The following is a 13,432-nucleotide window of genomic DNA, read 5'->3' as shown; positions in this document are numbered from 1 at the left end:
CAAATGATACAAATTTTGTAATGACATGTAGGAAACTATGGAGGATGACGATTTTGTTAACCATCTGGAATTTAGTAACAAGGTGACACTTCACTTGAATGAAAAGGTAAATCACCATAACATCACAATATGAAGTACTGAACAACCCAATTCTGTTGAACGTGAATGTAATTCCCCAAAACTTAATGTGTTTGCTGCAATTTTTGAAACAAAGATGTACGGACCGTTTTTTTCTCAGAGAATACTGTGATGGGTATTTCATACCTCAATATGATGCAGTTATGCTTGTTTCCTCAATTGAAAGATGATTCCAATAGCTTTGTATTCCAACAAGGTGGGGCTCCACCTCACTGGCATGCTGAAGTACGAGGCTTCCTGAATGAAGAACTCCCACACCGCTGGATTGCGCGATGTACAGATGATGATTTAGTGCTCTTAAAATGGCCTCCTAGATCTCCTTATCTTATAGTTTGTGATTTTTTCCTTCGCGGGGTATGTGAAAGACTGTGTTTATGTGCCGCCACACCTAACAACTTTGATTAACTACACGCATTACAGTTGCATTTATGATCAACAATAGGGATATGTTAATGCCTATGTAGGCTGAACTGGATTACCACGTAGATGTATGTCGTGTGACAAATGGAAGCCATATCGAACATTTATGACGGCATGACTGAAACGTGGACAGTTACTGTTAATTTTATGTGTACTACTTTTTTAAATGCAGATTTTTAAAATCCAAATGAATCATTTGTAATCACCCTGTATAATTAAATGAATAAATTTACACCCAAAACTTTTTTTAATTACACTAGTAAAATAAACATTCAAACAGGCTACGCACACAATTCTTGAGTTTTATAATAGACTTAACAAAATAATTATGTTTAAAACAACAATTAAAATAAATAAGAAAAAAATGTATACTTACACTATATACTCATTAACATGTGAAAAAGAAGAATTGCTCAAACTTATATATTAAAATTTAAACGCAAGGTTCAACATAATTTCCAGGAAACAATCCAGTAATTCCATCCATAACACCTTCCCACCACCCATCATCATTTTTCTTTAATACATATATAACAGCACTCTCTTGAAAGCTAAGTTCATCTTCTTTATCAGCATAGTAATCATAAATTGCCACCACTGTAAAAAAAAAAAAAATATTAATAAGATAAGGAGATTTATTCTTTACAGGTTTCACAGTATTTAAACAATTTTTGCATGCAGTCTAAAACTTGCTTACGCAAAGTATTCTTTAGCAAGAACAAATACAAAAGTTAAATTGGCTATACACAAAATCATGAAATTAAATGTGTAACATTACAAACTAAACACATATCACGTCATAAAATACAAATAATGATAGCATAAAAGTTTAGAGAGAACTTATATTATCATCAGAAACTGCTTACAGTTACATCATTTCACTGTTGAGCAACTTAAATCATAAATTAAGGAGATGTAGCATATTTATGTATAATGAAATAACTTTATTAGCAATAGGTTGAAAAAGATATATTTCTTAAAATTATTTTACTCTAATGTAGCTTCCGCTGATAATGGGTTCAACTACAAAGAAAGAAGATATGGTATATTCTTACTATTATTTCATTCATCTCATCTCATAAAATGCATATCAAAAAAGAAGACCAATTACTTCTCAATAATGAATTAGATAAGACTAGGTCAGTTGAACAAGCAAAATTTCCAGCCACTTCTAGTTTAATAAACAGTTAAATCCTCCAAAAGTATCCAGGATACTCGCAGAGATTTTGTTAAAACGGGTATTTTGTTAAATCTTGTTCATGAGGTGAGAAATGACAATAAAACTTATTGTACAATAGGTTTGCTAGATAACAATACCAACCTTCTACACGCAAAGACATAATTAAGCAAATTTATAAAATTCTTTTATCACAGTCTTGTTAAAAAACTGAATGATTTCAAATAGTAATATTTTCAAAAATCCTACTCTGTCCTGCTTGATCAAACCGTCATGTAATAGTTTTTAATAGAAGCAGCAGTTAACAAAATAAACCTTCAGTTAAGCATTCATATAACTTTAAAAACAAATTTAAATGACAATAAATAGTCGTATTAATTGAAATGTAAAACTAATTAACAAAAATATGACACATAATAATTCTATTAATACTAAGCTAGTTTGTTTTTAGACCAAATGATGATAATTTCATAACTTTGTTTTTTTTTTTTGACTCAGATTTAATGTAAAGTTCAAAATTAAACCACGATTCTTTTTTTTAAATTGTAATGTTCATTTTCACGTAGTTAATTTTTAATTTAGGTAGGATACATTTGGTAGGATTTTTACAGCCAAATGTCCCAAATTAAAGATGTGTGAATGCTTACTGTTCATTTATACAAAATGCCTGATATTAATTACCTTAAATGTACATATTAGAAAAGTTATATTGACACATTCAACCCTATGTAAGACAATGGCTATGCATATCAGCTTCAATGAATTACAGTGGCCAATCATCTGCCATCTTGGATTGTATCCTTTTTTATTCATTTGGGTAGAGTCCTTCTAATAAGTTTTATTACTACAGAACAATCATCAGTTTCACTGTTGCATTAAAAAAAACTCATTAATGTGAAAAAAAATTATATAATTTTTTTCACTTTCATATTGTAAATAGTTGAGTTTAACGTATTCATTTTTATTAACAATTTATTTTGATATTTACTCTTCGAAAAAATATTTATTGCACTTAAGTTTAATAATTTACTTCTCATTACTAATACCTTAAAATAAATATTTCATGGCTATATATGACTACACCTGCTCATTCATAAAAAATTAAGCATAAATATAAAAATAAAGACACCGGTTAAGAATACACCACAAAATGAAGTACCTTTTTCAATATAATTCTTTGGAACCCAACCGGGTAAATCTGGTTCATCAGAAACAATAGCTAACCCTCGTGAACTAGATGCCGGTTGCCCGAATCTTGGATGCTGATCTTCTTCTGGAAGCGGTGGAGGTGGCAACGGTGGAGAGGATCGTGAAGAATGGTGATGAGGCAACGTATGATGATGATGGTGACTGGAAGTATGATGAACACCGGAATGTGGCAATGTACTTGTGCTATGTATTGGACGGTTATGATCCATACTTTCAGAGCCGATGCTACTGACTGTACTTGCTGGAACACCTGAATTATTGCTTAATGTCAATGGAGATGGTGGTGCTGAAAAATGAATGGTAAACACTAAATTCAGAAAAAATTGAATTATACAATAATCAACAAACAAAAGATTAACGTAGTTATTGGAACACAAATCAACACTAACTTTCCTTCACTACTAACATGGCTAGAAAAAAAGGTGTGCGTCTGACTATTTTATAACTATATTTTAACTATTTTTGGGCAATCAAACTGATTTTTGTTGAATTCTTTAGTACTAAATACAAAAGGAGCATGGAGGCAATATAATTATACGAAAGCAATGGATTTATGTGTTATTTATAACATTAAATCCATCAATTGGAAATTCTACCGACATCCTTAATGGATCCAATCCAGTTATTTCTGCTTTGTGGCTATAATTTTTAGTTGTGTCTAGTAATAGGAAAAAGGTTATACTTAAAACCAGCCTATGAGGCTCAACGGAATAAAAATGCTGAAGAAAAAAGATGTCCATATATATGGAGGCCACTTGAATGCAGCTGCAACTGTCTACAATGGGTATCTCTCCTTATAGATAATAAATAAATAAATAAAATAACCTCACTGTGTCTTAATGTTTTCAAGAAAAAGATAACATTATAGCATGAGTTTGACCCACCAAAGATAAGAAAAAATACAATAAATAAAATATGTTTGACCGATCAAACCAAAACAAATATACAGTATATAACAATTTTTTTGCAAAAAACAAAACTTTACCAATATATAATCTATTTTTCAAATCTGAAAATATTTTAGATACGACACATGAGAAGTTATTTTAAGTTTTATCTTATCGACTCCAGAATGTAATGTATACTCTGTGAAGAAGTAACAAAATTATCTTTCAAACAAAAGATTAGAAGCCTTAATAAATATTTCATAAAGCATTCTAGAGAAAACAAATCATGAAGATAAAACAGTTTTACAACTTGCTTCAACTAGATGATTTATAATTGTCATAGATAACCCATAAAGATGATATATGATTTGGTATATTACAAATTACTGAATTTATTGGATGTAATCAATGTTCTCATGTTTACACCTACAGTTAAATTTTGAGCTTGTTTTATTTACATTATATTTTGTAGGCATTTTTCCATCTACACTGGAGCCCAGAGGCATTCAATGCAGGAAACAGCTTTATTCACACTTCTGACCCTCTATACAATAGCTAGTCAATAAACCATAAAGATAATCTCATTCTTTCTCTAAACAACTTTTTCCTTAAGATATGTTTGTTATGATGCTAGGTTTATGCATAATCAGGCAGATGTAATCAACTTGACACAAGATATTAATCGAAAAATGGTATAGACATTCTCAATAAAAATGAGATACTATGGAGGGATTACTAGCAAAAATTAGTCAACCTGTTTTCCTTGTACACAGAACTGAATGTACTAAATGTATTTTATTTTTTTTTTTGTCTTCAGTCATTTGACTGGTTTGATACAGCTCTCCAAGATTCCCTATCTACTGCCAGTCGTTTCATTTCAGTATACCCCCTACATCCTACATCCCCAACAATTTGTATTTCATACTCCAAACGTGGCCTGCCTACACAATTTCTCCCTTCTACCAGTCCTTCCAATATTAAAGCGACTATTCCAGGATGCCTTAGTATGTGGCCTATAAGTCTGTCTCTTCTTTTAACTATATTTTTCCAAATGCTTCTTTCTTCATCTATTTGCCGCAATACCTCTTCATTTGTCACTTTATCCACCCATCTGATTTTTAACATTCTCCTATAGCACCGCATTTCAAAAGCTTCTAATCTTTTCTTCTCAGATACTCCGATCGTCCAAGTTTCACTTCCATATAAAGCGCCACTCCAAACATACACTTTCAAAAATCTTTTCCTGACATTTAAATTAATTTTTGATGTAAACAAATTATATTTCTTACTGAAGGCTCGTTTAGCTTGTGCTATTCGGAACTTTATATCGCTCCTGCTTCGTCCATCTTTAGTAATTCTACTTCCCAAATAACAAAATTCTTCTACCTCCATAATCTTTTCTCCTCCTATTTTCACATTCAGCGGTCCATCTTTGTTATTTCTACTACATTTCAGTACTTTTGTTTTGTTCTTGTTTATTTTCATGCGATAGTTCTTGCGTAGGACTTCATCTATGCCGTTCATTGTTTCTTCTAAATACTTTTTACTCTCGGCTAGAATTACTATATCATCAGCAAATCGTAGCATCTTTATCTTTTCACCTTGTACTGTTACTCCGAATCTAAATTGTTCTTTCACATCATTAACTGCTAGTTCCATGTAAAGATTAAAAAGTAACGGAGATAGGGAACATCCTTGTCGGACTCCCTTTCTTATTACGGCTTCTTTCTTATGTTCTTCAATTGTTACTGTTGCTGTTTGGTTCCTGTACATGTTAGCAATTGTTCTTCTATCTCTGTATTTGAACCCTAATTTTTTTTAAATGCTGAACATTTTATTCCAGTCTACGTTATCGAATGCCTTTTCTAGGTCTATAAACGCCAAGTATGTCGGTTTGTTTTTCTTTAATCTTCCTTCTACTATTAATCTGAGGCATAAAATTGCTTCCCTTGTCCCTATACTTTTCCTGAAACCAAATTGGTCTTCTCCTAACACTTCTTCCACTCTCCTCTCAATTCTTCTGTATAAAATTCTAGTTAAGATTTTTGATGCATGACTAGTTAAACTAATTGTTCTGTATTCTTCACATTTATCTGCCCCTGCTTTCTTTGGTTACATGACTATAACACTTTTTTTGAAGTCTGACGGAAATTCCCCTTTTTCATAAATATTATGTATTTTATAACATACCAAATCCAATGAAATACAGATTATATTAAAACTTACTGCCACTCTCACCTTGATCACCACACGAACTAGGACTAATTAAAGAATATTAATGCTTTCAGAAAAAATAATTCTGATGGTATTCCTGTTCTTTACATGCATTTTCATTTACAACCATAACAAAAAAATTGGAGACAGTGTAAAGCAACAAATCAGTGCACCCTTTCTATGGGCTATAATTAAATATGTATGTATAGTTTAATAAAATATCTGGTAACATGTATTAGTAGGTGTGGAAAAGTTTAAATAAAACAGACTTAGCAAGTCCTACAACACAAAGCTTGAAATTCGAATCCTATTTTCAACAAGTGTTAAGCAGGATATCTTAACATCAATTGTAAAAATAGTATAAATATATTATAAATTACTTTAAAAAGATATAACAAGTATTAAAATAATATCTAAAGTATTAAGCATACATCAAAACTAAGAAGAGTTGTACAGATTCAATAATTGTACATATCTACTTTATAATTTTTTTTACATAGTCTATATTAATTTAAAAGATCTGGGATGTAAGATTGTCTTACATTTCTATCTGAAATTTTTAATTAATTTAAATTAATCACCCAACTTGTACTCGCTTCACATTAACGTAGTTTTTCAGGAACAAATCCACACACTACAATTTGAGAAATCTCTGGAAATTCCACGGCAAGAACATTACTCATGAAGCATCAATTACCTTAAACTTCTACATTTACTTCTTTGACAAGATTAACGTACATCTCCTTGGAGGTCCTGGGTTCAAATATCGGTCAGGCATGGCACTTTCAAACACTATAAAAATTGCAGTTTCATCTAATCCTCTGAAGCAATACCTAACAGTGGTCCTGGAGATGTAAAAAAAGGCTTTAGACTAAGTCTCCTACTCATTTTCTAAACTATCAACATTTTTACAACTGCCATTAACCCTTGTAATATCGGTGACTTAGTTTATACCTTTATTCATTACTTTTGACCTGCAATGTCACACTGGATATCAAAAAAATTAAAATCAAAATAAAATAAAATAAAATTAAAATTAAAATACAGATAGATTAGACTTCTTAACAGGCAGGAATATTTTACAATCACAAATGATCAATATTCAATCTGTCACAGAAAAACTATAACAAACAACTGATTAACAAATGTTTAACAATTATGTACTGTTCTCTGCTATATTGTTTCTCTACTCAGTATCTAACTCTTACTTTTGATTCGATATCATATAACTTAATAAAATCAATCTAATTTATCAAATCATATTCTGGCAATGGAGCTCAGAAAATATGCTCTAATCAAAAAATTAGATCATACTTAATTAAATGAGGGCATTCAATTGTTGATACAAAAATTATTTTACAAGAATTATATTAACAAACAAATTAGCAGTAATCAATATTATGAACTTAAAAACAATTTTTATTCCATGAAAATATAAAGTTAGAAACATCAGTGGTAATATCAAATATAGAATATATGAAAATATTTCTGTAAGAATGCATCAGAAAAGGCAAAAATACATATTTAGACTTGATTTAACATTAACTGCACAATATAGGGTATTAAAGCACTAATCTTTTTTTTCCCCATGTATAACATAATATCTTTCATTAGGGTAAATTAATCACCATAAAATTTAAAAATACATACGTGGCATTGAAGCATGATGATCTAATGTATTATACGAATTTGGCGGTGGAGGAGGTGGTGGAGTTTGTGGTAATGGATGAACCATTCCTACTTGTGGTGGCGGGGATGGTGCAGGTGCAGCTGTTGATGCCATTGGCAGTGTACTATATCCAACACCAGTGCGTCTCAGATGACCCAATGGATAATTTGGTGCATAATGACTGTACCTACAAATAAAAACCATTAATTATTTCAAACTATAATTTCTTTTTTTAACTAATAAAATATTATACCATTTTCTATATTAAATTTTAGTAATATAACACATAATAATTGTAAATAATAATAACACATTATGCAGAACACTCTTCTTTACCAGTCTGATTGAAATAACATCTAGACACAATATTGACTGGCTGATTAAATTAAGAAATATAACAAACTGGAAACAACATGATATCTTACTAATAAAATATAAATAATTTAAAATAAAAAATGTAGTTTCCTCATAAAATAACTTATTTATACCATTTAGAGTGTATTTTTAAACAACACACCGTAATAAATTTTTGTTTTTGAGTGAACCAGAAAGGTTATTTTGAAGAAAAGAGTGAAAATCCCCTTATTAAATTTTTGCTGTATTACAAATAATGATTAGTTCTTAGTTTAAATGTTGTCTACTTGATGGATGACTAAACTCCTAATATGCTTAATTCTGATTTAGGCAGTTTAAAAGTTGTAACTGTTATGTCTGTCCGTACATAAGATTTGCAATCTGTTTTTTGCAGTTTTGGTGGCAAATAAGTAGAACATCTAATTAAATTAAATGAGTAGAACATAAACATCATGAAAAAGGTTGAACCTCTTTATGTTCTTGATCTTATAAGTATGCAACAAATGAAACAATCATGTTGTGAATTTCATAGAAGTCGAGTTAACAGATAAACAAATGGAGGTATCATTCATATAAGCAGATCTTGCTCCGGCATTGAAAGTGATGTAAGTGGTAATCAACACACAAAACTCGCATATTTTCAGATAGATCCCTAGGCGACTGACAGATGGCTGTACAAAATGCTGTTGGGAGCATTCGCTCATTCATCTTCCCTAGTTTAAAAAAATATGAATTTTTGGAGTATTCAATTATTAGGGATGCAACATGAGTATTATGTTAGCATCATGAGACTAAATCCCAGTTGTACCAAGACCAACCACAAGCAGCCTTCCCAAACAGACATAAAGCCTTAGATCAACACCCACAAAACCAACAATGGAAAAGATGTATCAAAAGTAAGAAAGAAAAGGATGGTGAGAAGAAATAATCTCATCATTTCAGTAGACCAGGATAGTTTACAGTCTTGCGCAGAGCCTGAAAAATAGCAGTGTGTATTTTTTCAAAAAAGTAATTATTATTTCTATAAACATAAAATATTAAAAAAATACAGGAGCTGTAAAACAATATTTTCTTACTTCTTGGATTATTTGGTAAAAAGCAAACAATGCTGTAATAAAGATTATAAAATACTGTGTTGAATCATTCAACCTACACCAAACAATACAAACAATTACCAACTGGATTATTCATCAACCAAAGTTCTACCAAAAATATTGACCTTTTGCTGGAGTATTATGCGATTAGTATTTTTTAAGGAACAAGATTTTTTTAGAAGATTTTTAACACAGTTAAATGAAGAAATCCTTTTTTTTAATACAAAAATATCAAAAAGGATTATGATTGTCAGAACATAAATACGGAATGCAGCAACAAAACAAAATTTAAACTAAAACAAAATTTGTAAAAGTGCCGAAAAAGAAAAACTCATTAATAAACATGGAAACAAATATATAAAGTAATAAAAAAAGGTAGTAAAGAAATAAAAAAAAAAAAACGAGAAAAAACCAGGATTGGTATAAAAGATTAATTTAGCAAAAAAAAAGTTTTTTTAATTTATAGAACCAATATAAATTTTTAAAAAACAAAAGCATATTTATAACAAATAAGTAGTAGTATACATGTATGAAGTGGAATAAACACCCCAGAGGGGGTGTCAGCTGATAGTCAACAGATAGGTAGTTTAACATCAAACAAAACAAAAAAAAATCTGATGTGGACACTACATGACTTTCTTGTATGAGAGAGAGAGAGAGAGAGAGAGAGAGAGAGAGAGAGAGAGAGAGAGAGAGAGAGAGAGAGAGAGAGAGCAAGTGTGTGTGTGTGTGTGTGTGTGTGCATACAAAGTTAAAAACAATTATAATAAATCACTATAAAAATATTGTTTTTTTTATTATTATTACTGTTGTCATTATTAATATACCTGAGGAGGAGCAACAGCAGGTGGTGTGCAATATTCTCTGCTCCCCTTACTTAAAGAACCAGTAGCACGAATAGCTGATGGAGGTGTAGGTGGTTTTGTAGTTGGTGCAGGGCCAACTATATTAGCACTTCCATGACCTCCTAATGTACCACTGCCTGCTAATGACTGTATTGATCCCTGACTAGAACCACGCACCTTTGACCTCAGAGTATTACTACGTACACCATGACCAATTTCATCCAAAGCTGCAAATTAAATAGAAAATAGTTTTTTTAAAAATAAAAACAAATGACAAATTTAAAAATTAATAACAATAATCAAATTTACCATAAGATCCTTGATAATAAAATAGAACTCTCATTTTAAAATTGTACTAGGTTGATTTAACTACGTTAAAGTCCAAATCTGAAACAATCAGTAAAAACCAATTTCAAATTATGAATCCAAAATGAATTATAATATTAACATACACAGTGCGATTATTAAACATGAGACAAATAACTTGAAATGAAATAAAAAACAAACATCTGAATATTATCTGCATTTTATACGTTCTGAATCAGTAAAGCAACTGGCATGAGCTAGCAAAGACCTCTGCCAAGTCTTTTTAAATCCCATATCAGATTTTGTTGAATGTGGTCAATTTTGTCAATGATATCCTTTCTGAAGAATAGGATGCATAATTGAGCATATCCATTTGTTTTCATGCCTAAAGCTCCTGGGCATTTCTTGTCCATTAACTTCATCTTAATTTTAAGTGATGTTGATTACTTCCATTAGTACCTTTAAGCCTATTTATAGGATAGTAATGAAAACGCAAAGTTTTGTCTTTTATCACAATCAAATTCAAACATTTTATTATTCCTAGGAGCTTTATGATTGATAAATCTTGTTATATCTCTTACTGTACAGAATCACAAACTTTAATGTGTAATAATTATAAAATCCCAAGAATCAAGCCATATTTAATAAACCATTCTGCACCAAAATTAAAACAACTTTGGAGCGCTATTTGCAGTTGTGACACTGGCTGTCAGTGCCTTAGAATTTTTTTAGTTAGAAAAAATTCAATAACTTTATTCAAACTTTGGTTACAAACTTTAAAATTAAAATATTTATTTATTTAATTTTTAACAGATTACTCAGATATAAAGGACTTTAATCCTGTGCAAGATATTCATTTTAATGAGAAATCACAGTTTATAACATCATATGCCAAGGAATTAATACAGAAAAAAGGACAAAATGTATAATAAAAGAATTCAAATGAATCATAACAAAAACAAGTCTTAACTAAAATAACATATAGATTCTGTTTCATCTAAGAAAAATTAAATGTATAATGCATCAAATTCAAAATTTGCTCATAACTTTCTTTATCAAGAATAGATGAAATAAAAATTTAAAAAATACTATACCATTATAATCAATTGGTTTACGGACATATTTTATTGGTTTTTCAGGATTAACTGGAGCAATTATCTTGTACTGTCGATTTGTAGTCTTATTAGCAGTTAACACACCAATTTCACGACGAGCAACTTTCTCTTTATGAATCATTACAGTCTGTAAATAAAAATTATACAATAAAAAGTAATAATTAAGTAAAAAAGAAAAAGATGTTCATATTTTTACAATAAATATTCTCATATACTAAAGTAAATTATTCATGCAATAACTCTTTTTAAGTTACAAAAATTATCAATAGAGCAACAGTTGTATTAATTCAATATACATATATGTTATGATTATCTTTTATGACCACATAGGAGTCCATTATCCAAGTCCGATGGGACTGTTTGGGCCTTGCAGTCCTCCCGGTACTTTTTCATATGTTCCCATCTTTGTGCCCTCTCTAGTGTTGAAAATGTTTGTGTGGTGAGTGTGAAGCAACTGTTTTTGTTCTTGATTTTCTTGTTTAATTTTATCTTATCTGTGGTATATTCTGGTGTAAGGCCAATTTCCTTCAGATCCTCTCTTATTTCTCTGATCCACCTGCATCCAGTCTTGGTGTTTTCAAGTCGAGAATGTACTGTACTACCTACCTGTTTCTTAATCTTTAAATCTTGAATCTTGCATCCTCATGATATGTCCAAAGAATCCTAGTCTTCTCTTAAACATGGTATCAGTGATGGATTCCAACTACTTGTACATGACTTTGTTGGGCACAATCCACCACTGCCTGTCTTTCTGGTACTTTTTATTGATGCAGCTCGGTCTTGTTCCTGCGTACTTCGTTTTGTTACGATTTCTTATTAGTGTTGTTTTTGTTATATCGGTTTTGGTTTTGTTATTAAGTAATATTTTCGTGCTTCTGTTTTTGTGTTTTTCCGCATATGTGTCGCATGTGAACTCACTTTACCTTTCGGGTAGGTAGGTGATTCAGTTCCTTCAACGACTATAGTTTTCAGTCTCGCTTGAGACTAGAGATGTGTTTTGTTATTTTTAATATTCATTACATCAATGGAAATGTCATTTGTGGCATTCACATCAGTGGCATCCCAGGACAAGGAGACTGAGATGTCATATGCCGAGGTTGGTTTATAAGACAAACTCTGGTAAAGCCTACCAGGGCTAGATACAGAGGGGGTGATTGAAGGGTGTCTTCCTCTAGGAGATCAGGATATACATGTACCAAGTTAATTTTTCAGCTTTAGCTAGTTTCCTTCTTCTTATATGGATGAAGTTTTTTTTTTTCATTTGGTTTGTTTGTTATTATTTCTCTGGGATATTTAAATTGGGTTACTATTTTGATTTTATTTTTGTTTATGTTTACTTCTTTTAATAAAGTTGGTTTTTGAGGCATAATTTCTGTCTTTTCAAATGATATCTTGAGGTTAATGTTATTTGCAATGTTTTGAAGTTCTAATATCTGTGATTTAGCTTTGTCGATGTCATTTTCCAGCAGTGTAACAAAAGTCATCGGCAAAACCAAAACAGTGTGTTTTGATTTTTTGGTCAACTTTTACTTTCTAGGGCCATTTTTTAAGCCATTGCCTCTTACCATTTCTAGAGCGCAGTTGAATAATAGTGATGAGAGCCCAACACCTTGGCACAACCCTGTTTTGACCTGAAATGGTTCCAGAGCTCGACTGAAGTTTACTTCTGACTTAGTGTTTGTGAGGGTCAGTTCTATCATGTTTATTAATTTGGTATCAATCCGAGGCATCTTAGAATTTTTAGTTGGGATTCTCTGTGGATGCAGTCATAAACTTTCTTGAAATCTACAAATGTTATCACCATGTCTGTTTCTTTTCCTGTTGTAATCCATTGTTAGCTTGAGACTCATGATCTGGTCTGGACAGTTCCTTCAGGGTCTGAAACCTATCTCTATTCGCTTAGTTCTTTCTCGAGTTATGAACCAATCCTTCTAAGAATGATTCTTGAAAGAATTTTGTATCTCGAAGGGAGATTTCCCTGTAATTGTTAGGGTCAGTTTTGTC

The 13,432-nt window shown here is 30.9% G+C and overlaps 1 protein-coding gene across 1 annotated transcript in view; it reads right to left on the bottom strand.

The window, feature by feature from the left end:
* LOC142325811 (abl interactor 2-like) overlaps positions 1 to 13,432 on the bottom strand; it is a gene marked incomplete at its 5' end in the record, with an annotated part of 45,460 nt that overhangs the window by 8,786 nt on the left and 23,242 nt on the right. Inside the window, 5 exon segments of the mRNA XM_075367837.1 lie at positions 935 to 1,155; positions 2,895 to 3,230; positions 7,696 to 7,901; positions 9,970 to 10,234; positions 11,408 to 11,555. Coding sequence (XP_075223952.1) covers positions 992 to 1,155; positions 2,895 to 3,230; positions 7,696 to 7,901; positions 9,970 to 10,234; positions 11,408 to 11,555 — 1,119 coding nt within the window.

The sequence above is a fragment of the Lycorma delicatula genome, chromosome 5 (assembly GCF_047948215.1).
Source record: "Lycorma delicatula isolate Av1 chromosome 5, ASM4794821v1, whole genome shotgun sequence".
Classification (NCBI taxonomy): domain Eukaryota; kingdom Metazoa; phylum Arthropoda; class Insecta; order Hemiptera; family Fulgoridae; genus Lycorma; species Lycorma delicatula.
The sequence above is the reverse complement of the archived record's forward strand: the minus strand, read 5'-3'. Positions and strand labels throughout refer to the sequence as shown.